The sequence below is a fragment of the Gambusia affinis genome, linkage group LG08, assembly GCF_019740435.1.
Source record: "Gambusia affinis linkage group LG08, SWU_Gaff_1.0, whole genome shotgun sequence".
Taxonomy (NCBI): domain Eukaryota; kingdom Metazoa; phylum Chordata; class Actinopteri; order Cyprinodontiformes; family Poeciliidae; genus Gambusia; species Gambusia affinis.
The window spans coordinates 9,765,023-9,791,705 of record NC_057875.1 but is presented as its reverse complement, the minus strand read 5'-3'; the positions used below and the strand labels follow the sequence as shown (position 1 = coordinate 9,791,705).

Below are 26,683 nucleotides of genomic sequence, written 5' to 3'. Positions count from 1 at the left end.
GTGTTGTCTTCATGTGCTGACAACATCACAATCGCGTGCACCATGGGAAATTTAAAGCAGGAAATTGAGTAAGAAGAAAAACATCACCTTCAGGGAGGTGATGGCCCAGCTACACCGCAAGTCAGCGACCACTGGGAGGAGAATTGTTTCCACTGAGATCCGTTCCAACACACGGTTGCTTCATCATTGTCCCCCATAATGAGCAGACCCCCGAAAACTGAGCATGTCCCCCACAATAAGTTTGACACTTTTTGCCAGAATACAGCAGAGTCCTGCGATTTAGAAATTCTCGGAGCTCATCTTCGTCTTATTAATTCAATCTTCAAGCAAAATAGAAGGCAAGATTGAAAGTTGCAAATTGAAATGTTGCCCAAATCTTGTAAAACTTCATTGATTCAGTGAAGGCACCTAAATTAAGAGTGCAGTCTGATTCTGAAATTCTGAAGTTTCTCTCCTCCAGTCCACCTTCCAGTCTTTGTAAGGCAGAAACTCTGCTTACTTTTAAGAGCAGATGTTCGTTTTTAATAAAATTATAATTTGATTAGCTTTATATTAGCCTGAGCTGTCTTTGTCGTTATGCTGGAACCATTTTCAGCTACTCTAGGTAATTTGGACTATTCATTTACTGCTGCCATTAACATTGCACTCTCTCAGTTTCTGTTTTTTCCATTGATACTTCACATGGCCTGGTGCGTCTGCCTGTGACCTATTAGTGGAATAGGGCTATTATTAATTTTGAGTACTTTCTTTTTCTCTTTTTTTGACAAAGAATGTTCTCTGTCAAAGAGAAATAAAACTATTGTTGTCATGTACATTGTATAGTATCAATGTTTTTATTTTTATTGGTAACTGCCATGCCTAACTGAATTTTCCCATCAAACTATGTACAGTTAGCTAACTATAAATAAATTTTCTCTGGGTTGTAAAACAGACTCTGTTTGACCTCCCACCTCTTCCCATTCCCCAACGCTCTCTACCCAGTTATCCCAGTGCTTCAATTTTTTTTCTCCACAAAAGCCACCCTTGTTTTTGTCCACACTTTACTGATAAGACTACAACCTGTCTGCTCATGTTGCAAAGGGACACATTTTGCGTATTTCAAAGCAGGATTAAGCAGGAAGTAAGAAAATCTAAATTAAGCCCATTAACTCTCCATGAGGAACAACACGGAGCTGGCTGTAATCTTCGCAATATGCTGCTTTCCAAACAACTTCCAAATCCCCCTTTTTCCCCTTCCAGCAGTCCCACTACAAGATAAGAACAAAACAAACTAATTTGTTCATGCTGTACTCTGCCTAAGCCTTTTAGTACGCTGTGAATTATGGTCTCAGGGGAGGATGTCAGAAGTAATTCAATAACAAATCTTGCATCTAGAGTTTTTGCCTCTCACTAATTTACTTAGAAACCGCTGGAAAGGGCTGCAGAGCCACTGTGCATGAGGCCTGTCCTCTCCAAGATATTAATTAACCAGCAGATGGATCACAGAGCCCCTGCATTGCAGCTGAAAAGCAAGTTTAGAGTAAACATTAAACATTCACATTCAAGTAACTCCATCAGACTTTAATCACTCACCCAGAACATTAAAGCAAGGATTGAGATGTAAGAAAAGATTATAACTTTGTCAGACGAAGCCCAGAGAGGCCAATTTATCGCATTCATAGAAGGATCTCCCCAAAACAACCCACATTTGTACATTTCTATCTTTTCATCCAAGTTTAGGATTGAAATGCAACATAACTCTCAGTTAATTTCCTGCTCTCAGGGCACAAAGGGTATTCCTCCTTTTCCTCTGTTAATCCTACTCAAGTTGGCTCAGTAATCCTCTGAGCTAAATAGGAGCCGAGGGATGGAGTAATGTGGATGGCCAGACAGCAGCTTGTGTCACTTTCACAACCGGGACCAGTTTAAGAAACTGAGAGTGAACTAAATGATTATTGAAGATAAGGCAGGAGCCAGTGTTTCATCTGACATGAGTTTTGTCACATAATCAATAATAGGCAGCAGGAGATGGGCCTCCTGGGTTAGAATGACTGAATACAGCTAGTTCAAGATAGACTTACTTTTAGCAGTAAATACTATGAGATTTTCCTGCTTAATAGCAGTTCATGAAAACTACTGTATCCAAGAATTAAGTTCTAAAGCTGAGAAGCCACAACCGGTAGATGATGGGAAAGCATTCCTGCTATTTCCAGTATAATAATCTCTTATTGGCCAAAAACTCAAGCAGCAACAATCAAGTCTTTCACCTCTGCTGCTGTAAAAAAACAATGTTTTTTTTACTACAGTGCCTGCTATTTTCGTGTGAAATTTGTGTGACAATAGTTTGTCACACAAATTGCATGTCAATTGTTAACTGGTGTTAGCAAAAACAGCCATTCCTCTGTTAAACACAACATATCATCAAAATTACTGTAAGGTTCTACGAGACGTCCGCAGAATAAACTGTCACATGAGTAAAAGAAGCGTTTATTCTGTTTATAGGTATATTTATTCTCTAATTGGTCATTTGCATGTCAACCTGGTATTTCAATTGTACATGAAGACACATGAGGAACCAGATGTCAAATAGCATGCTGCAGGAATTTATGCATTTTTATTGCTTTTGAAATTATTGTGTAACAATATAGGAATGGACTGGCAGCAGCTTTATTACAGGATTTTACTGTGTTAGCCATGCTTAATATGTCAATCTATATCATACAGCGCAAGAAAAAGTAACATAAGAGTAAACTCATTAGTAATAACAGAAGTATCTTCCAACGTTTTGATACATCTGACTACAACAATTTGTATTTGTCCATGTCTTAAGTTATTTTGGTGAACATGTAAATTTAATACAGTTCTATCAATGCAAACTCAACTTCAATCTTTGACGTTTTCTGGTGATGTTACAGAAAGTGGCTTGTTTACTTAAACTATCTAGAAACTGTCTAGAAAAAAAGTCTTGGCTTCTTGCTGAAGCAGTGTCATCTCAGCTTTCAGCCGTTGACATTACCTGCTTCTGTATAACTGACTTACTTTGAACGGTTACAATAAATGTGAGAAACTGGTGACACACTTCACTCTGAAGGTTTTAAATAGCCACTTTCTCAACCTTTGCATGGTTTCTCACAAAAAAGTCCCCACCAAGAAGAATGGTAGGCCTTAAATATGTCACTACTTCTGGTCAATATAAAACATATACCACAATTTATAAATGAATAACGTGTGAACTGATAAGTCACCTAGACTGGCCTAAAAAGGAAGAAGTGGGACGTGGCCAATTGTGTCAAACAATCTGTTGATGTCATTTCCTTTGTCAGTTAAATTGTGGAAGAAGTCATCATATATGGAAGAAAGACTGACTTTCTAATGACTGAAAGCTGCATAGACAGTGAACAGTTGAATAATTTCCTCCAAATAGAAAACCATTTCTCCTTGAAAGTTATTATTTCTTTATCTTGATGAGAGGCAGAAATGGAAAGATTACATAAAATTGTAATTGTATAATACTTTGCAGGATGTATGAGAGAAAATGGATGTGGACTTTATAATACATAGAAACTAGGTCACCATTTCCCAGACTTTCGTGCATTCATTTTATCGTCTCAAACATAATAATAGAAATACCTACTCTCTCCAAATTATATAAATAGATATTACCATAGTCTTGAAATACACCGTATTTCGCAAAAAATAAAAGTGGTTTTGATCCACTTAAAGGAAGACGTTTCAGACACGTCTAACTATCTAGATTCAAAGTTACTGTCCTCTTATTCACTCTGACAGGAATGACAACATTATGATCTCACATTTCTCTAAAAACATTTAGGAGCTGCAAACATGTTTTGACAACACGAGTGATGCTTTTATTTAACACCAAGAGTTACTACCAATGAACAACAGGAAACATGAAACTACCCAACAGGATATGTGGCAGTTTAGACTAAACTGAGTAAAAAGTCCCTTGTGGAGTGGAGTGGCTTTCAAAAGTGTTCACACCCATGTTAATGTAACAGGTTTTTTTGATGTTAGAAAATAAGACTATGATAAATTATTATAAAACTTGTTTTCCATTGTTAATGCAATGTATGTTCTGTTTGTTGTTTAATAAATTGTGTCTAATTTCACAAGAATAAACCAAGCATTCCTGAAGCACATTTTGTTTTGATATCAATAAATCTTCTTGAGATTAGCAAATTTGACAGCAGCTTTCACCAAGGAAAGTAAAGCCTTGATTTTTAATTTTAACCTTAAGAATCAAGGTTAAAATTTGTCATATTAAAAAAAAAAAACAACAAAAAAAAAAACATTCTTCACCGTCTGGATATTTTAAAAACACACAGAAGGTTCTTTGTACCTTGAAAAAGCCCCACCGTAACATTAAAGGTATTTATACTAGTAGAAAAAAAGTATTTTAATCTTTGCAGTAAGATTTTCAAATAAGTTCTTTAAATTAGTTTTTTAAATGAGGCTTTAATTGATCATGAGATTGGAATATCCAAAACAACAAAAATACAAAAAAAGGTACGCAGGTTTGCTGTATCCTGTGGTGACCCTGTTGAGTGCACACAGTCATGACCTAAATAACACGCCAAAGCTTATCGCTGGCTCTCAATTCACATTCAAATGCCATTACATCAGGATCATCCGACATTAACTTCCGCTTACGTCAAATCATCTAAAATTTCAAACTGGCCATCGGCACACAGAAAAACATAATCAGACACTAAAAAAAACATTTCCATCTGAACCACAGCAGATAAGGGTTGAAAGAGTTTCACTGATGCCGTATGGTTGCTGAATAAAATCTGAAGCCTGAGGACATGTTTAATGCTATTAGCCTTTTGACCCTCTGAGGATGAGCAGTGAGGTTACTACAGAACAAAGTCCATCATGGACTTGGCTTATGCGCAGGCTTTTAGCAAGCCCTTTTCCCTAAACAAACTGATGTTAGACTGAACTTTGTCTCAATTTAAGGACAACCAAGATAATTTTATTAGCGCATTTTAGCAACACCTTGCAGCCGGCTTCTTATGGTAACCTATAAGAACCTTGCTGGTGGGCCATTCTGAAATATGAGCCTGATTTTTGCTTCATGTTACTTCAACAGTCAATATTTTTCTGTAATCTTTTGTGAAACTCAGCCCCTTTTTCAAAATTAAACAAATATCTGCTTCTCTATTTTTTTTTACAAGCACTCTCCTACTTTAAGGATCCAAAGGACGGCCCAGGAGGTCCAGCATCCAGACTTTACATACGTTGCATTGTGAAATACCCTGGTGTTAGTTGGCTAATTAGCCGGTCAACTAACTCAGAGAAATGAATGGTGCTTGTTTAATTTTCAGAGTGTAGAGAAAAGAATGGATGAATGATAAACAAAAAATAAATGAATGAATGAATGAATGATCAGATGGTTGGATGATGAACATATGGATACAAATATAGAAAGACACTATAAACACTATTTCTGAAGTTTCTGGCCTCAATATCATTATGAAATGATTACAGAATAGATTTGAAAACAATACATTTGCTAACCCCAAGAAAAATAAGAGACTAAAATAGAACGTAAAAATATACATTTCAGAAAATATATAGACTTCTGCAGCTTTGGAATTAAGGCAAGAAGTTCTTGTATTGCTGATAGTGTTTAACTTTGTATGCATCATGCTGTTGTTCAGAAGTTGAAGTCAATCCTCGCATTCGGTTTGTCCAAACAATCCACAAGGATTGGTACACATGATGATATTTATGTCACAAAAACCTTGCAGTCCATCTAAGGAAACAATGAAGTAGCTTCAAGAAGCAAAAAAATAAATAAACAAAACAAAAGCAATCCTCTGTGCCTAACAGATCTTTGTCCTAGTTTATAATTCATTGGCTGCGACAGCAGAGCCGCCTAAGTCCTTTAGATGACAATGAAGAGAAAAAACAATTTTACCAAAACACCCTGTGGTGGGATGGAAGAAGAGAAACAAAGGGCCTGTCACAGATATAAATAATTTTAGAATCTAAAAATCAACAACTGGCCCCAAAACATTTATGAAGTGGACCATAGATATAATAGATATATTAAGGGAGATCAAATCTGGTTGAGGCACACTTTCTTACTGAATCTGTATATATCCTAATTGTTTGTCCTCAAAAATATGAAATTACTTACATTTTAAAAAAGAGTATGAGAAAAAACTGGAAAATTATTAACATTTATTTTAACACTTGTATGGCTTCAAAATGCTTTCAATATTCTTGCTTTTGTTTTGTGACTTAAAACAATGACAACAAAACGTAAACCGTAAAACTGAGGCAATCATCTGCAGATAGAGGTCTTGTGTTCTGTTGAAAAAGTGCAGAATCAAGTGTGTCCTGGGGTTTTCATTCAATGTGTTGAACACCTTTTGCAGCTCAAAATGACAAGAGTGAGTTGAATCTCATGTTTGTAATCGCTTTCTCCTCTCACCTTGAAGGTCAATGCCAATTGGACACTTTAATCTGACATGGAGCACCCTAATCTCTAATTCCAATTAGCTTTGTGACAAAAAATTTGCCTAGGAACTGCTCAGAGTGCTCAATAACCTAAATGGATCCAGTGTTAGATTACACTGGCCTAAGTCGATTAGTTTTTGTTGCCTGAATTGCAACACAAACTCATAATTAATGTAACAACTGTCATTTTAACCAGACATTACTTGCAGACATACGTATAACTCATTGCCTCTACAAATCATCGCTACAAGTCTTCGGTTCACTTGCAAGATGGTCATCAAGAGATTTTAAACCGATACGAGGTGCAAGCATCAACTCCAGTCATAACAATGATGATGACTTTTCTGAGTCATAAGATTACACGCTAAGGCTGGGCATGTTTCCAAACTGAGCAGCGGTGTGATACTGGATGCTCCGAGGTCTTGGCCAGACAGCCAACTGTGTGAACACTGGGTCAAATGAGGAAAAGAAACAGAAAGCAACAGAAGGGGATGATGATGGACAGTCAGTGAGAGAAAGTTAACGCAGCAGAGCAAGGGCCGGCCACACAGTGAGCTGTTTGTAACCATCTTCAGATGTTGGAAGAGGTATGGAGCCTCACACAGCCTCCATTGTTGGGTGGTTGTGATGGTGGGATGGAGGCAGAGGGTAAAGCACCAGAACAGAACACTGATGGAGAGCTGCAGCTGCTCTATTGAAGACGAAGAGCAGGAAGAGGTTTGAGACTGTTTGACAGCAGCTGGTAACAGCTTCCTCTGCAGGTGGTTTGGCCTAATAATCAGGACAGAGATGCCAGCAGCCTGTTTTTTTCCTCTTTTCCCAGGAAAACGAGAGAAGTGGGCTCATAAAAGGCAACTGATTGTATAACATGTCTGGCTCAAACAAAATGCTGCAAAAACTGTGGGTAATATTAAAAAATACTTTTTATATTACCCAACTCCATCCACATGGTCAATTCAATTCAATTTCAAAATCTGAACTGAATTGTCACAATTATAAGCAAACACTCAACAAGTGGAGAACATTTAAGTATATATTGGAAACCATAAAACCTGTTATTTTTCAATGGAGTAAATAAAATATTGCAATTTATATCTGATATCACCTACTGTCCATTTATTAAGGTACAGCTATGTTGAACACAATACTGTTACTAATATGGGGGTTAAGTACTGACCATGCTGCCAGTAATCCAAGAGGTCCACAAAGCTCTAAGAGACCATCCAATCAATTAGGTCTGGGGCTTGTGGTGGATGTATAAATACTGCTTACATGTTCACTTGCTAAGATCAAGGGCTTTTTTAATGAGCACTTGCATCCATAGAAGGTCACAAGCACATTAGATAAGTCCCTGTGTGTTTTAAACAGTGAAGTTCTGAAAAGCAGAGTGATGGATGCATCCTTGACAGTTGCAACAGCCAAATAACAGTCTGTTTCTGTGGTTACAGTTTCCTGATGCTGCTGGGTTTATGATTTGTTTCCTCCCACCCTTATCCCTAGGCTCCTCCTTCAACGAATGACATAAAAATAAAAAAAAATCCCCTTTTTAATCAGCAGTGACAGAGCCTGACCCAGATTGCCTCAAGTAGACTGTCTGGCACCACAGTAAGGTTTACATAGGCTACATAAATTCATCATAAAGACTAAAAGGTGTCAAAGGCATGCTTGGGCAAAAATAAGGAAGCTAAACACAGCATATTTCAGTCTTTTGAGCTTGCACTGATAGTAGCAGATAGAAAACTGATTATTAACAATCTTGGCAAAGGCCAGAAGCTTTCACATCTAGTTTAATAGGCTGTGATGATATGACCAGAGGGTGTCATAATTGTCATCTGTGATGATCCAGATCATACAGGGGTTTGACCTATTTAGCGCTCATACACTTTTCAGTGTCCTGATGATCCAACTAAGGATCAAAGACTCGTCACACTAAATAAGCAGACTCTGTGTAGCAAGCAGCTACTTAAGAGTAAAGCACAGCACTATGATCAGAATCATCAATGAAAGCTGGCTGCTTAATTACAGTGTTACAATATATTTTATCCCACATGAACATATGTCCCACGCCTACTGACAACATTCGGCCACAAGAGAACCGAAGAAGTCCTACCAATGTTCATTTGTTTGGGTGGTAGCATTCTGGGTCAGCAGCAGACAAAACAAACTGTGACAGAGTGATATGTTCCTATAGGCTTTAAACTAAAGGGCTATTTCACAGGTTTTCAGTAGGTCTTGACTGCATTTGATCATAGCTGAATATAGAAAACGCTAAGACTGACTCAACCTGAACTGGATAATTTCACACAAACTTTTTAAAGTAAATGAATAAAAACTTAAATGTATGCAAACATAAGGAGCATTTTCCACAAGGCTAAAAATAAAACACATTATATGGACGAGCAAAGCTTGAGTATCCAGATCGGCAAAAGCTTTCAGGAGCAAAACACTGCTGGAGGCTGCTGACTTTTCTCAAATTAGCACAGGGATCAGCAGCCTTTACAACCCTTACTGCCATTTTTGTCTTTGGTCTAGCTATACACTAGCTAGACTTGTTTAAAGCCACAAAAACAACACAAAACAAATAGCTTATTTGCATTTATACAATATACAGACTACTAAAAAGTATTTGTCACATCCTCGGCTTAAAAAAAACAAACACAATTTTCCATTTATGAGTAAAACTGATAAGACAATCCTCTCAACATTCCTTGTGTTTAGATTTCATTAATCTTTCACCAGTTGTTCACCATATGAGAAGACTCCAAATTGCGGAGATTACCTCACTGTCTGGAGTATGGACCAGCATTTATTTTTTTACCTCCTCTCTTCTGCAAAATCAGATATGGTATTTAGGAATAATTATTAATTAACTCTATGACAACATGTTCTCTAATAATCTGATGTTCCCTGCCTTCTCACACTTAAGACAAGCTGGGAGAGTGAGGCTAGCCTCTCAGTCCAGGCCTGCAGCTCCCCGCGAGCACCTTTGGGTCACTCAGCTTGCAGAACAGCAGACTGCAGTGGAAACACCAAGCTCACACTGTACTGTGCTTTACAGCAATGCACAAGAGCTGCGGGTGTTTGATGAGCATTTGCTGCATTCCCATTTATCATCTTAAGATAACCCATACTACCGTTGCTAGGCAAACTCAGCACGCAGCTTATGGCGGGGCCGGAAAAACCCATTTAGGATCTAATCCTCCAAGATGACATTAACATGCTTCGAGTTTAAGTAGCTTAAATCAAGGACCTGCTGCAGCATTCGCTTGGAATCAGAGAGCTTCAGCAGGAATGTTGACAAGACTCTCAAGGATGCCATCGGTTTTCCCGACAGACCTGAGGCTGCAGAGATAAGAGCAACAAGAAATGAAGAAAAGCATCAGAGAATTTGCTCAGTAAATTCTCTGACAGTGCTTTCAGTGAAGGGTGATAAGAACTTAAAAAGTTGAAGTCTGCCATTATTGTTCAGTTCCCCAGTGCTTGAGGAAATTTGTTCGCTGCTGCCGTCTTGTTGCGTAATGCGAGTGTTGTCTTTTCCTGGCAAGGGGGCTATAATCATAATTGCTTACTTATTATATTTTTTGTCAAAAATTATAAAGACAGTGTGTATATAAACCATCTCATTGTGCACTTATTAATTAAAGTAGATGGTTTGGCACCAAAAACATTCCTGCCGCTTTGCAGCCTATAAGTGGGCGAAGTGCTTTAGTCATTTGATTGACAGCTGAATAGGAGAGAAAATGTGTTTAGAAGTTAATGAAGACATGTCAGTTAGCAGAGGTTTGTAAGAAAAAAACAACTAACTTTTAAAATTTAAGGACCAAAGCTTGGTGATGACTCAATGCCTTAACAGATAAAGATTTCAGATTTATCTAAATGGCCACAATATGACAAACGTCCTTCAGGAATAAGGCAAAGAAAGTTTGGGTGAATTTGTGACACATGCATTACATAATGTGGATGAGAACTGAATATAAACAGTTTTTAAAAAATTCAATGCAAATTTATCTCATTATCATCGGTTAATATAGGCTGCAGCTTTCCAAGTTTAATCACATAGAATTTTCTCTCAGTCTGTCAACAGTTTGAACTGTAAATCCAGGAAATACTTGTCTAGCAGGTGCTTTCTGTCATGCTGTTTTACCAGTTCAACATAGTTTCCCCGTTCTTCTGTATCCCGTCTCAGTAATGAGAGACGGCAGCAGATTTATTTGGCCTGAAAGCAACACAGTGCATGTTTAGACTAACTTTTCCTCCAAGGGATAATTTATACCAGAGGTCTTTAAATTTAATCTTCAAAGGCTGGTGTCCTGCAAGCTTTAGATGTTCCTGGTCTAACACACTTGAATCAAATGTCTTAATTACTTCCTCGGTATGCAGCCGGTTCTCTAGAGTTCTACAAAAAAACTTTATTATTTGACTCAGGTATGTTGAAGCAGAGACATCTAAAAGTTGCAGGAGACCGGCCCTCGAAGCCTGGCTTAAAAGACCCCAGGTTTATACCTACAAAGGTATGATTTGGAGAGTGCTCGGTCAAATAAATACAAGTTTTGTAAATTCTATTTCTGAGAACAATAAATAGCCTAAATAAGGCAGTGTGTTTCAATCCTTTTAAAGTTAAGCAAGTTGTCAAGTTACAGCCCAAACCACCAGGTGAATTAACCTTTTTGTACTTTCACTAACATGATTCAAACAATAAACCTTTTTTCTTTGCAGGCATTGTCCAGGTAATATCAGCTACCAAATATCCTAACACACAAGTCTTAGAAACTAAGGCAAAGCTGTTTTTTCCCCTAAAATTCTCAGGACGTCTTGATAACTTTGAATTCTTGGCAGCATGCTATAAGCCCATATTTCATTATTGAATCTGACAGCAGAGGGATAAATATATGCAAATCATATATTTTGGGGGAGTTTTGCTGAATTCATGAGAGCACAGTGTGTAGGAGAGAAGTAAACAGAGACTATGCAGAATGAAGATGCTCAAAATCACATTATGTAACAACATTATGGCTATTTTCATGCTGAATAATTAAAATTTACACTGAATAATATTTGTCAGCATATGTAAGGTAGTTTAAGAATGGGATACCAGCCATTCTTACTTTTTTCTCCATGAGGAGAAACAAATTGAGAAAACTGAAAAATATGCCCACTTCTGTATGCTGCATCGATTACGCACACACACACAAAAAAGCTTTCACGTGTACATAACGTGTGTGATTTTACATAAGAGGTCCTCAACTTGTGTTAATAGATTTATGTCATACACGTCTGATGCTGCAGGCACTACATACTTTACATTACAGTTTGATGAGGGAATCCCAAGCTGTTTAAAAGCTTTTAAAACCAAGAGAGGCAGCTGAGTGAAGTCTGTGTTCTGCAATACAGTGTGTGCAGCTCTAAAATCTGGGATGTGCGTCCTGGCATGTGTATTTATGTAGTCAGGGGGTCTGGTGGGAAGAGCCAGAATTAGCTGAGGGTAGTAATAGGTCACTTAGCAGGGCCAATGGAGAGAAATCCTGTTGACGCAACATGTCCAATAATATTTATTTCCTTTTATCCTGCGATTTAGTGTCAGCATCTAAAAGTGGGAGACAAACCCAAACAACGCCGAAGGTTGGATCCTGGTTTTAAAGAGCAACAGGTCAGAGGTTCCCTCAAAGAAGACAAAGTACCACTTCTAGAACAGAATCCACTCAAGCAATGACAGTAAGCATAAGGAGGTTCCTGTGAGGAGTCACAGCAGAACTTCCTGGAGTTTGTGAGACATGCTCGCTAAAGAATATGCAGTAAAAACAGGCAGCCAAGGCCTGGGGAGGAGTTGTTTTTCACAGGCCTGTGTGGTATGCATGTGCGCCTCAACCCACTCCGGCCCACCTCGTGGCTGGCTGGTTGGCATTCCTGGCCGCTCTGTAATTATGGCTCTTCTCCAGACTGCTTTGCTATTCTCTGATCTGATCTCTTCCCAACCACCGCCAATGCACACTTACAGCAATTAGCCAGCAACGATTCTCCTGGACATTTGGCTTATAATACAATTAGTTTGTTAAATATGGCCAGCAGATAAAAAGCATCTCACTATTACACTCAGCATTGTGTATCACCAATCAGGGGTAATAATGATGTTTTTAACTTAATTTTCAAGAGATAAAATTGTGTGACACTTCAAAAACTAATGATCTCTTTCACACCAAATGTTTCTGTTTTGATATCGATACACCCGAGGCCACTAAATCTTCAACAAGGTCCTTTTTAAAAACTTGTAAATGTGACAAATGCTGCCAAAGTGTACCATGTTTTTACATGCAAAATTAATCTATTTTTTATATAAAAACATGACAGAAATTTGTATCTTTCACTTTGGTGTTCTTAAAGCTTTGTACTACTGCGGTGATTTTGGAAACATTCCTTTCCTACATAAAAGAAGCACTTTGATTTTAATGTTTTCATATAGAATACAAGAGTCTAACCAAAGCCTTTGTTTGTCTAAACAAATGCTGACAATTTGTTTGACTTTAACTCCCTTGTGTTTCATTCTTTGAAACATTCTTGTGATGATAGGAAAAGAATTAAATGCTGGTGATTGTCTGTTCACATCAGAGTAGCAATGCTGGTCAGAACTGGTGCAGAAACATGATCATTTTAGATGAAAATGTAGTTTGTTTTTTTTGTTTGTTTTTTCAAATACACTTTCTGTCACAAAGTAACCATTCACCCTTGTGGTAAATTACAGATAGACTAAACTGGCAACACAGTGTTTTTAATTCTCTGTGCTGGGTTGTTGCTTCCATCACGATAAGATGAGATACATCTCATCTCATCTCAAGTGAGATGAGATGGAATTTAAAGAAATGCCTAATTTTTTTGGATTGCACCTGGTGAAGCGGAGAAGTCTACGTGGGCCAAAGCATGCTGATGCAAACTTTCAATGATCACAGAGGAAATTACTCATGCTGTCTACTGGTTTTGTAACAGATGTGGGTTTAGAATGAAGTGTTCGCCTTGAAAGGTGTTAATTTCCATAATTCCTGTTTGACAGTATTTCCAGACCATATACCTCTAGGCATTTTCTGACCACATTTCCAATACAAACTCTTAAAGGTTGAAGGTTGAGATGACGTTTTGCTGTCTGGCTGCATTTCACATGGAAAATGAAGCCAAGCCCAAAGAAAAATTTGCAAGAAATATGTAAATATTTAGCCATGACAAAAGTTCAACAATCAGAACACATCAATTGCATATGAAAGAGAATCTCTCAGAAGTTCAGACAATCTGCACCATTCATGCAGTCGGGGGCACATGATAGGCCTGCAGCAGAAGGATTAGGACGATCAGCTGAGCAAGACTCAATACCACATTGTTCCTCACAGTTCACCGCTTGTTTTTTCCCCTCCAACTCTCCCTGCAGCTTATCAGAGGAGCCAGACCCAAATCTCTCCCCACTTATGCCTGCCAAACTTTAATCACCTACAGCCCACATCCAAACATAAAACTGTTAAGCCACAAAACCATGGTACAAAAAAAGTCAAAGCCTTCCGCTGTGCTTTTTGAAGGTTCGATTTGGTTTCGAATGTGGACCTGTTGCTCTAGAAAAACACCTCATATTTGGTACAAAAAAATAACACAAAGATGGGCAATTAGATTAATCTGCTCTAGGCTTTAGATAAAGTATTGCCATTGTTATTGCCATTGTTTACAGGTGACATCTGCATCTGGGTGACTAAAGGCAGCTGCAGAACGGATCAGGAAGGGTGTGTGCCAGCGCTCATTGTCTCTGCTCGACACCGATAGCAAACATCCCGTACTGTTCACACACACCTACTCCATCACAGGTGGATGTGACAGTCTGGACAATAAATTATTGGCACTATCAGAACATCAACATTATAGGGTTGTGTGGTTTAACGAAAAACATTTACAGGAATTATGATGGATGTAGTAATCGTAATACAGTGCCTTGCAAAAATACAAACCTTGATATATTTCAACGGGTCTGATGTGAAAGAACAACACAAAAGTAGAACTTATGGGATGGTTTACAATGGGTTGTACTGGATTTTATCTAGGGGTGTAAGAGTTAAAGAATCTAGATACATCTGGATACTGTCAGATTTATATATGCATATACTGTATATAAACAATAATTCATTTCTAAACCCTTCAGTTTCACAAGTATCCAAGTAAGATAGTTTGGAGTTTGTGGTTCGATCCCTTGTGCACTGGGCAAAATAGTCAAAGTGCCTTGACAATACCAATATTGAAAAATACCTACACAACCACAAATTATTAAAAACCCAGCATTGTGTAATCTGAATGTTGCACAGGAAGCACTTTGAAAAGCACCTTGAAAAATGGCATCGATAGCATTTTCCCTTCAAGAGAGGATCGGACAAAGTAGGCCCCCCCTTTTTTGCCTCCTCGCCTCTTAAACGGCTGTAATGGAGATTAAAAGCTCAGAGAAATGCTCACCTGGCATATGCATCAACAGGCCCAGAATTGCCACAAAGGAAGAGCATGCAGGTGTCCCTGCTTGACTGAAAACTGTGCAAAAATTGCATGTGATAGTGGTGACCAAACACAGCCACGTTGGATGTGTTTGAGAAATTCTGGATTGCTATTCTTAACTTTTACAGGGATAAATATGCTGTTTTTCTGCACGTTAGTTTACCTGAACCAGATTATATATTTTGAAATGGCAAAAAGACTTTGAATTTCTGTGGTATTTTAATAGGATAAAACAGTTTCTCACCTATATAGAGTGAGGAATCTTTCTTCTTCACGTGATCATCAATGTAGGAAACTCCAAGGGGCTGTACCGGAGTGGCCCCAATCCCCAGCAGGACCTGGGCCCCGATGAGCAGCAGGTACATCATGTTGGTGTTGGCCTTGTTGGCGCAGAGAATCTCATCTTGAGACTCACCAGAGCTAGCATTGGAACAAACATCCCGACCCAAGTTGGTCCTGTGAATTTTTTCTATCTCATACTGTTTGGTCAAGAATTCAGGAAGAGCTGAGAGGAGAGCTCCCAAGGCCATTACTATGCCCCCGCAGCCAATCAGACGGGGCCGGTGTGCTTTGGCCCCAAAATAGCTTACAAACAGAATCAGTGCCAAATTCCCGATTTCGAAGCTGCTGGCTATCACTCCAACGTCGGCGCTTTGCAGATTGAACCGTCGTTCCAAGGTAGTCAGCACACTCACCTGAAAGACAAGACAACAAATCTAAGGCCAGGGAATCAAATTTATCCAAACAAAGAGATTGGACCTCTGTTCTATTATTTACTTTCACCACCATCTTCTGTCTTTCACCAGCTGACATCCACACCACAGTTTAAAATCCAAAGAGAAACTTACCAGGAAGCAAAAAAGCAGCAGATTGGTTGTTTGCAACAGAGTCAGTAAAGCTGTCCTAGCATGTTTTTAAATGTTGAAAATTTAGGGGAATTCCACTTTTACTTCTTTAACATTTAACATAGCAGCAAGAAGCTAATCCTGGCTTTGATTGCAGCTCTTATGCTAACCTATGGTTACATTTGATTGAACTTTTTTACTCCGGCATTTCTGTAAACTCAAAGGAGAGATCTAAGTCAGCATTTAAATCTAACTTTTCTTCACAGAACATCCAACATATGGCTATGATACGTAAATCTGTACATGACAAATTTTTCAATCAAGTTTTTCTTTTATTGTTCACTCTGATGACAAAATGACCATTGGCTACAAATACTACACTACCAATTAGAAAACCAGAAACCAAGAAGAGTGAGCTAACCCAGTAGCTGACTGAGCAGCCAACATCCAGAGTGGTATGTAGTCATTTTTAAGTTAGAATGCGAGACAAAAAGAGTCCTGCACAGGTGTTTAACTGAGAAATTATTTTTATAAGGCATCAAAATTTTGAGAGACTTCATTCATATTTTAACAGATATTTTTTTTATTGAGCCATGCTAATATAATAAACAAAATGGGGCTTGTCAAGGCAGAGTTGATCTTTAAGGTACACCCCAAAAGTCTGCTTTTTGTGTTTACAAATGTAACTAGGCTGAGAATTTTTAGCCTTCACTGTTTATATAGTTAGAATGAATGAAGGGATTGTAAACACATGTATTGGATGACATAGATGAAAGACCTCAAGTTAGAAGCACAGTACAGTTTTTTCAGCTCATTGGGCCCAAAGTCAAGTGTCCCCTTCGTACATTCTTGCATAGTATTTGTTCCAAAGATAACAGGACAGATTATTTATGTCGACTCACAACATGTTTATTTAAGTAACAGATTTCTGGTAAAACTATTATCTAAAACTGCAATCAGCACTGGAAACAGAAGAGTGCTACTTCAGCAGCAGGAGATGTGACAGATACTGACTAGTTTGTGTAAGGTCACCATTTTTTTTGCCTCCCCACAAAACTCTACAGCAGTACATTAGTAGTTCTGTGTTCAGCGGAGCATTTTAGCTACTTATATAGGCAACGGACAGCATCTAAAAATAACAGTAAAAGTTTTAACTAAGTCCTTAGGAATGTGAAGGCTGTTTATCTTGTTACATAATGATACAGGCTGAGGGTCTTAGGTAAATAAAGCAAAGAGTTAAAACTGCAGAAGCTGGCCCACTACTGAAGGCAGAGAAGATCAGCAGGTGACACGACTGCCAGAAATAATACGATAAGGCTTGTTTTTTTCTCTTATAGGAGTTTAAAATGCGCTTTCTTCTTTGATATGCAGGTGTCACAAATGATGCCTACAGGTCAGTGTTGCAGCTGCTCTCAGTCTAAGTGCAGCATGCCCCTCCCTAAAGTACAAAGCAAAGGGAGAATGACTGTTGGGAGTGACCAGAGTCTTCCACTGAATTTAGGGAATGGAAAACTTTGGCCCCTTGGGTGGCTATTTGTCATAAATTAAAGAAAACATAACAAACAGGACTGGCTCCTCCCGTCGTTTCTCATGCCACATTTGGAAAAAAGAAGAAAAAAAAAATTCAATTACAGCCGTAGTTACTATGGAAGATTTGAGTAAATGTGAGTCTAGCTATGCAGGAAAACCCGTTCTGAGTACGATAGGTTCAACATATTCATCTCTTCAGCTCTGACCTCAATAGGAAGCTTTCCAGGAGGAGTTAAACCACCATGAAATATACAGGAAAAAGTAAGCAAATGGAAACCATTCCGTCAGTGGTCCCAGCCATGTTTTGCCCAGATTACCGTGGAAACGTTTAATCTGCTGCATAGCAACAAGTAAACTTTGTAACGATGAGCAGTGTGTCTCATTTGAAAAACAAGACACTTTCCCCTTTAGAGATGTTTTTCAGAATGTACCGGAAGGGGTTTAATATACATAAAGAAAACAAAGCCTCCTGCAGCTAACATCCCCTGTATGACATTATGTTTTAGCTCTAAGGCAGAGATGCTAAAATGATGCTATTTGCAATGGTTGAGCAGCTGTGTTTAACTGGAGCTGAGACTATTTAGAATAATTTCCTCTCTGTTTTATGAGGTGGAACTTACTGACTGTTGGTTTGCGTTACTCCAACGGCAGAGAACAATCGGGTAAAAAATTAGTTATGAGCATGAAGCATAAATAACATTCATTAGCAAGAGCACACTTGGATTAAAAAGAACAATTATCCTTTGAATATGCTCTAAAAAATTAAACACAAATAGTGTCGTTTACATATAAAAAATAATTCTGACTGAACTCATAAGTACAACCAATTGCCCATTTAGTTCTTTTTTTTTTTTAACATTTACAGGTTTGTTATTGCCTGTTGTCAAGTACTCTGTTAACAGCTGAACCAATTTAAAAAAAAAAGGCCAGAGACTAGTCACAGTAATAGGTTACCGAGGTGAGGTGTTTTATTTTTTATTTATGTCCTCATTAAATATTTACTCCCTAAAGAATCAATCAAGATTATTATCCAACATACCCAATACAAACTAACATAACAAATAAGCTGACAATGGCAGAGTAGTGGATAGCTGGAAATGATAAACAGGGTTTTGTTAGTGAATGGCTTCCACATCCCCTTTCAGCGCTCAGTGGGTTGATGGCTGCCTCGGTGTGACACGTCACTGCGGACATCACAGTTCAGGTCCAGGTGTTAGTTTGGTTTTCCAACTTGAGCTCTTAAGCGTCAGATTTGACTGTCGTCACAACGGTGCAGCTATGCTCAACACACCACAGACTCTCCATATCTGGACATGAGTCATGGAGCGAATTTAAGTATTATAATGAAACTGGATTGAAACTAAATGAACCGAGATCAGAAATTTAATTTAATCAATGTTAGGCATAAACACTATGTATGTTACAACATCTTCATGTTAAAAAAAAGGACAATATTTTTGACAGAAGCAAAAGCTCAATTGAGAAGTGCGATGTTGTTTCTGTTTTAGTTTAGTTTTATAAAAACGCAAACTGGATTTTCACAAATGTTAAGCTCAGCTTATGTCTTGTCTTAAATCTATGTAAAATGTTGAATGTACTGTTACGCTCTTGTTAAACTGTACAGATGAGCTGCTCAACGTCCCAAGTCAATTTATATGAATTTTAATGTTCTATTCAACAACACTTTATTTGTTAATATTGGCTAATATCCATTATTTAGAGCCGCTTCAAATGTTCTCATTTCTAATTGTACTTTAGTAGATAATAGAAATTTCTGCCTGTAATTGATTGAAGATAAGATGCTGTCACATTGCTGCAAACATTTTAATGCACCTGAGCTTTTCTAACAATTACAATAATTTAAATTGATAATGCATAAAATCAAAATGACTTACCCAGAGATGCACTGATCAAGGTTTTTTTACTGACTTGATATTAATAAAAACATTTTCAAGTGAGCAATATGTTTTTCTGTGGAATCTTTGTGTTAATTCAGCAAACAAATGTCCAAAACTTTGACTGAAAAAGACTAAATGTGCTGCTGATTTCTTGATAAAGGTAGTTGTTATAAATCCATCCGAAAATCCCCAACCAATAGTATTTTCCTAACCCTTATCAGATTTTTATTTTACTAAACTTAAAACAAAGTTAGTCAGTGAACATGAGGTTTGTTGATGCATTTACAGGCTATATTGCACAATTTTCACCAAAGAGAGGACAGTCATAGCTGAGCATCTAAACTACAGGTTTGCAAGGGGCTTAATGTCATTTGTCCCCATCACCTTTACGGACCTGCAGTTTCAGTTGTTTTGTACACAACTTCTTCAGGTGTGAAAGGGTCAGCCATTAGACATTAAATAACAACCATGCCGTGGAGAAATTACATACCTCAGTACATACAAATTAAAGTAATTTTCTATCATTTACTCAATCTAATGTAAGAGACATTGGTTATTGTAATGATAAAATTATAATCACACAACAAGGGGTCGTTTTGAGTTATTCTGGATCTACTTCGGCATATTGATTAAGCAGTCAATTGGCCCAAACAAGTACCAGAACAAAAATAAATGGAAATAAGGTAAATACAATGCTTAGTTTTTAGAATTAATAAATAATTAAAAATAAAGTATACATTCAAATGTTGGTACTCTCTTATACCACTTCAATATTTCAAGAAAGCACCTGCAAAAAAATGAGAAAGTGATGAAGATGAAGTGACCATGCGCAGTGAAATGGGGATATGCTTAGGTGGAGAGGTGATCAGGAGTGAAACTGTATTAATGGTGTCAGATACTTGTGATATGTGTGTTGTGTAGGCCAACACAATTCGTTTACTCACTCAAAAAGATTCACTACTTACAATCTAAAGTCTGCTAATTTACTTTCAATTAATTTTTTTAAGTAAAAAAGCTCAAAAACAGCAGTCTAACTCTTTGCTTTTGTCTGTTTTGTTTCACTGTTGCACTCGAGCTGCTACATTGGGATACTTAGGACGTTGCTGATTGTCTTGTACAGTAAAGAGCTCACAGGAAGGCAAGGGGCCATAAATGTAGAACTTTCCCTCTCTGGTGCCAGCGAACTCTCTAACTGTAAGCACAATGATCCAATCAGAGATGCCATAGTTGAACATTTAAGTCAACAACAGCTTTTAAGCTTGACATCTTGCCAGGTACCCAATGTCCTATACATGGAAAGGAAACTTCATGAAAATTAAAAGCCCTTGTGTTTATCCAATGAGGTGATTGCAAATCTCACTGTCTGCTATAGTTTTACAGTTCATTCACTGTTTGAACAGGTGTCCAGAACTAATGTGCCATAAAAAAACGGCCAGTCCTGCTCTATCTGAGAAGCAGAGGAGGATTCGCTCTTTTTCTTGTTGTCAGAGTTATCACAGTGTGGCACCACCATCCTCAAGCTCCAAGATGCTCAGCAGGTCCACTTACAGAGGAGATAAGATGTTCCAGTCCAAATATGGCTGAGGCATTTAAGGTTTGGGTGTATTAATTGGGAGCAAGCAGAGACATCGCTGCCTTTCCTCAGAGAATAAACACTGCTAATGTTGAGCCTAAACGTTCACAGCGGCTGCCTGAGGCTGCGAATCGCATCCGAGATGTGTTGATAAATATTGAGGAGCCCTTTAGGGAGTTTTTCTTCCACCAATTCCAAAAAATAAGAACTGTCCGCATCCCTTTGTGTATTTCTTTCTTTAGACATTTTAATTCAACTGCCATCATGTAGAGAGAGAGAGACAGGACAATATGTTTATCTGGAATCAGTGTGAGTAAATGTGAAAATGAAAGTGTGAGCACGTGTGGAAGATTGTAAAAAAAGAAGGAAAAATGAGGATTGGGGTCTTGACCTTGAATGACATTTTTGGTCAATTTAGCCAATTGATGTTTTTGTTCTGAGCTAATTAGCCTAATATCAGTATCTAAATGAGTTTTAAGTTTTTCTTTACCCACGTGACAAGAACCAGAAGCCAAACATCTGTCCTGCAGCCGGTTTCTGGGTTCTGTAACTGCAGCCCTTCAGAAAAGCCCAGAGTGGAGCAGAAAATCTGCAGTTGCAGGCTTTCACTGTACTGTACAGTAACAGGACAGACTCCTGCCCCTGCTGTGCGGTACTCACCAGGTACGCTCCCACTGTGCCCTGTGCCAACATGAGAGCACACTCCGATATCAGGAAAATCTTGATATTGGAGAAACATGATGAGTTTTTGCGGAGAGTGTCGCTTTCCAGCATGTCGCCGCCACTGCTGCTCCCCGGGTCCCGGTGCTTCTTCACCTGCATCCCCGCCGCCTATGACTCCCCGAAACACTCGCCGGGGGAGGAGGAAGAGGTGGAGGATGTTCACCAGAGGAAGATACCGGCCGGCAGCTTCAGGGTTTCGTTTTTGTCTGCTACCCGTGGAGGCTACATCCGAGGGTTTCTACTTGGCGCCGCGTCTCGTTAAGTCAACAAATTGTAAGGCTTTCATATAACAAGCTTGGGAGCGCAGATCCAAACTCCGCGGGGCTCTGTCGCTGCTCCGCTGCTAAACATTGCTACCTCGTCGACACCGCGCAGAAACATGTGAGCTTTCCGAAGGCACGAGTGAACCGCCGGCATAAAAATTCCCGTCATGTCGCATGCTTGGGCCGCAGAGTTTTGTGGGTTTTAGCGGCCGGTGAAGGTTTTCCTAACTCCGGCAGCGGAGGACTGACAGGGACATTCTGCCACAGCGGCTGCTGAGCGTCTGTGCCCTTACCTCCTGCCTCTGCTCTCCTCCCTCGGTCTGTCTGTAGCACCAACCATGCGCTAGGGGCGCTGTGCAGCATCTTCAGCTCTGCTCTTTTCGGGAAAAATACTAGACTGTCCAAAAATCCTGCAGGGCACTGAGTGTTTTTTTGACCGCTGTTAAAGGACTATTTTAGTGTTGACATGAAGCATAGCAACAATGGAAGGCTGCATTGACTGAATTTTGTGGATGTACCAGGGGCGTTACCATACATTAAGCCGCATTGGTGCACAGACAGTCCTGCTGTGAAGTTTTTAAAAAGGGCAATATGGACAGTTACCCAGGACTACAACAATTAAAAAGTGGTGGATTAAAAAAAGGCTCATTGAACTATGTTTCTATTTCTTTTCGCAGAATTTAGGGAGTTGATGTCCACTGTTTGCTGTTGATAATAGGAACATTATTTTATATGCTTTGCGAGGGACTGCAAGGGATTTTATCACAATCAAAAATTTCGAGTATCGTGAAAAATGTAGATGAAATGCTGGAGATCATGATCGACTAGTTGATGGAGACAAGAGAAGTTCACCCAAGCAAAAACCACCAACGGCTAAGTTTTCTATTTGAATGCATATTTACATATTTCTAAGCAATGTTTAAATACTAGTGTTTATGTCAGTAATTCAGAGTAGAAAAGCCTGTCTGAGGCTGACTTGTGGCAGAAATGCTGAGTGATTTAAAAGCTCATCAAAGTAATTAAATATTTTTGTAATCATATATGGTATATCATTACACACTGTTTTTAACAACTGTAACATTTTACTAAATTGTGATCAGAAATTCTGCTCAACCACACGTAACCAGGTTGCATTCGACTTTGTTATAATTACACCAAATGTTTTCCCTTAGTCAGTCAATTCCTCTATTGTCATGCAAACCACTCTGATTATTGTGTGCTGCAACTTTAAGACCGGGAGCCCCTGCTCTTTATTTCTTCTTCTGTGGTATTGTTCTGTTAAATTGTCTGTGGTCCTCAGCCCTTCCCTTTCATAAACCTGCTGGTAATTTTTCATCAAAGTCACTGCAGTATAAAAGATTTTATACATTTATTTTTTGTTACTATCGTCATATATATTTTTATCCCATTATGTGAATATTTAATTGAATTTATGACAATAAAGTAACAGGGATCAACTTTATTTTTGTTGTGTAAGATTTAGAGCTGGCGACCCCTGATGTGCTTGTTTTTCTGTTTTGTGCAGTCCAAAGACAACCGGGCCAGACCCTTCACACCTGTTGGCACCAAGTAATCTTGCAATAAACGTATCTTTAATTCCAATAGCATAATATTAATGTTTGAAATTTAGGTGTGTGGTTAATGCACACCTTTTTGGTGTGCATTTACCACATAAAACATTTTAAGGTTCTAAATCTTTTAAGTGTTTGAAAAAGATTATTTAAATAAATACTTATCCACTGAAGACACTGAAGGAAATGCCAGTATGTGGCACAAACATTCAAAAAAGACTTCCAAAGAGTCACACTATATACACTGCATTGTGGCTTTGAGTTGGTAGAACTATACCACTGTTTCTTATCCACCAAACCATTCAACACTGCTGTAGTTATGGAGAAAGCAATTGTTGCCACTCTGTTTTTCTGCAGTAGAGAAGCAGAAGTTCTGTTGTTTGCTCATCCTGTTTCTATGATTATTATTGGATCATCATTTGAGTGGGCACAGGATGAGACACTGCAATGGCTATGATGTAATGCAGCCACATCAATTATGGGCTTTAACTGACTGAATGAAAAACAAATGTTGTGTTGTGGCTGCAAAGATTTTATGGAAAATGTTTTATGACATGAGTAATATGTGAGGTGTGACATAGGTTTGAATAAAACTGGCAAAAAATAACTTATTGAGTTACACAATTATACCAACACTTTTAGTTAATAGGTGTTTCTTTTTTTGACTGAAATAATGAATATTTCAAATATTTTCTTCAGTTGCACATTTTAAATCAAAGCTGCAGATGGGAAGATGACTTTCTCTCACTTCCTAAAATCAACAGGAGCTGGAACAAAAATGAAAGCTGAAAATGAGACTGGAAAGATTTAAGAGTCGACTATGATTTATCTCAGCCCTCTCATTCGCCGACCTTTTGTCTGGCAAGAGTCCAAAGTAAAGTAATCATGTATTGTGAACACTTCCTGACTTGAAACCATCTAAAATCCAACAACACAAAGCAAATTCCCGGTAGCAGAATTATTTGCTGCCTCTTCTGTTCTGCCTGCTAGGAGAAAAGAACTATCCACAAACAGAGTGACAGTTTTAACACTGGATGTGTTATTCATGCAAACTGTGACAAAGTCTTCACTTCCAGCTGAGCAGAGATGTGAAAAACCACGACAAGTATGTAAATACTGAAAGCTCAGCTGAACAGTGCTATGGGAAATGTAAATCTATTGTGTCATGGTGTGTTTTAAAACACAGGATAACTTGTGAAAACCTGTGAACCAGCTGAAAAAGGCACTAGTGTGTGCCTCTTTGGTTGTGTGCAAAGTCTACACAGATATTGTTATGCAGAGGATTTTCAATTATTTCAGTCAGGCAAGAACTGATGGATTAGTATTGATTAAAATACTCTAAATGGGTAAAAAGTTTTAAAAGAGAACATTTCTCAGTAGTAAAAGGTTTGTATGGAATTAAATTTTACTGCCTTTATAATGCACATTTTTCCTCAGATTTGGCCTTTGACCTATGTTATCTGCTTTTCTCCTGGTCACTTCATTGTTGTCAGACTTTAAGGTTTTGTCCAAATAAACTCGCAGATGGTATTTCAAAGTATCAAGAGAAGAATGTACCTCATCCTGTATTATTGTACCTGTTTCTATTAAAAAACAGTGTGTGACAGCTGTGACAAAAAATCATCTGAAACAACAGAAGCAGTTTTTGTTGTTAAGGTGATATGAATCTTCTTATTCATCCATCCATCCATCCATTTTCTTACACCTTTGTCCTTAATGGGGTCGGGAAGGTTGCTGGTGCCTATCTCCAGCTACATTCCGGGCGAGAGGCGGGGTCACCCTGGACAGGTCGCCAGTCTGTCGCAGGGCAACACAGAAACAGACAGTACAAACTGTGGGAGGAAGCCGGAGTGCCTGGAGAGAGCCCACGCATGCACAGGGAGAACATGCAAACTCCATGCAGAAAGACCCCAGGCCGGAAATCAAACACAGGACCTTCTTGCTGCAAGGCAACAGCTCTACCAACTGCACAGTGGCGATCTTCTTATTCAGTTAATTTTAACCTCTGGCTAGCTTTAAAAATGATACATGATTAGTTTTTATAAAGTATTTATTGATTTGTTGTTTCTTGAATGGGATCTTAGAGGAAGGATTTTCTGTCTGGTAGACTCAATTAATATATTAAATTGTTCCATCCCTTTTTTTTTACCATCTCTGAACAACAAAAAAGATTAGACTCTAGGCCATAAGACCTCATTCCCTAAGGCCTATACATATTCCTCAGGAAAATTGTTATTTGTTATGTTGTCGTTCCAACTTTGAGGAGACTCTTAAACTCTAATATGCTTAAAGTTAATTCCTGAATCATAAATTATTTCCCTTTCGCTCTAATAATTTGTATTGTAAAATACGTATATGGCTTTTATTTAGGTTTCTTTGTGTATTTGTTTTTAGCTCAGTTAAATCTGTAAATAGTATATTTTAGCTTGGTTACAAAATTATGAAATAATTCATCTTGATTGCAGAGATTACTGACTAATTTAGGGATATTAAAGAAAATGTATTATCCATGCATCAGAAAGATACCTGGAGTGTTGCTTTGATTGTGTCAGACATATTTGACAAATCTTTGAATCTCCCGTGACAGCCATTCAAGGCTGCCTAAATATTTGTTCCCACAAAGCACTGCCGATTTACACAAAGCTCCTCCTTAGAGCTGCCGTCCGACAGCTGACAGCGCTGCCCTTCCCCACACCTCCCACACACAGCTCAACCAGACTAGTAACAACAGCAATTAACAAAGACCTGGTGGAACTATGCGTCTGCTGAGGTGTCAAATTGCAAAGTCAAATTTCTTGTAAGACATGTTTGATATATCTTTAGAAACAGCTGAACGCAGGATAGTTACTTCATTGTACCACACTTGCAATCCACACTTACAAATTTATGGATGTTTAATATTAGAAAAGTTGCTAATTTAACTAATTATGTAATTTGTGTGTGCTGAAAAATAAGAAAAAGCTGTTTTAAAAGAAGTGAACAAAATTCTAAGGTGAGTCTTGTTTTGTTAAGTTCACAATGGTTTTTGGCATAAAAAAAATCCAACATTGGAATTTTAACAGTTTTTGTTAGTCACTTTGTGTGTTCTTTGGGAGGTTCAGATTAGCTCTAACAACACCAGTCTGATTGGAACGCGGAAATACATGACTTTGTGTGTGTGCGTGTGCGTGCGTGCGGGTTTAGGTGTGTGTGTGTGTTTACACTCAGTAAACTTGATGGGATGTGAGTCAGGTGGAGGGAGGAGATGGCTCGGACCGATGCCAAGAATGTATGAATGACGAGCCCTGTGCAGCATTGTTCTGCC

The 26,683-nt window shown here is 38.4% G+C and overlaps 1 protein-coding gene across 1 annotated transcript in view; it reads right to left on the bottom strand.

Annotated features, from left to right (window-relative positions):
• Positions 1 to 22,131, bottom strand: part of slco3a1a (solute carrier organic anion transporter family member 3A1a) — a 31,723-nt gene extending 9,592 nt beyond the window's left edge. The window contains exons 1-2 of the mRNA XM_044125230.1: positions 21,483 to 22,131; positions 15,221 to 15,671 (exon numbers count right to left, since the gene is read on the bottom strand). Of these exons, the coding sequence (XP_043981165.1) occupies positions 15,221 to 15,671; positions 21,483 to 21,644 (613 nt within the window). The 5' untranslated portion in view covers positions 21,645 to 22,131. The remainder of the gene's footprint in view (positions 1 to 15,220; positions 15,672 to 21,482) is intronic.
• Positions 22,132 to 26,683: the final 4,552 nt, after the last annotated feature.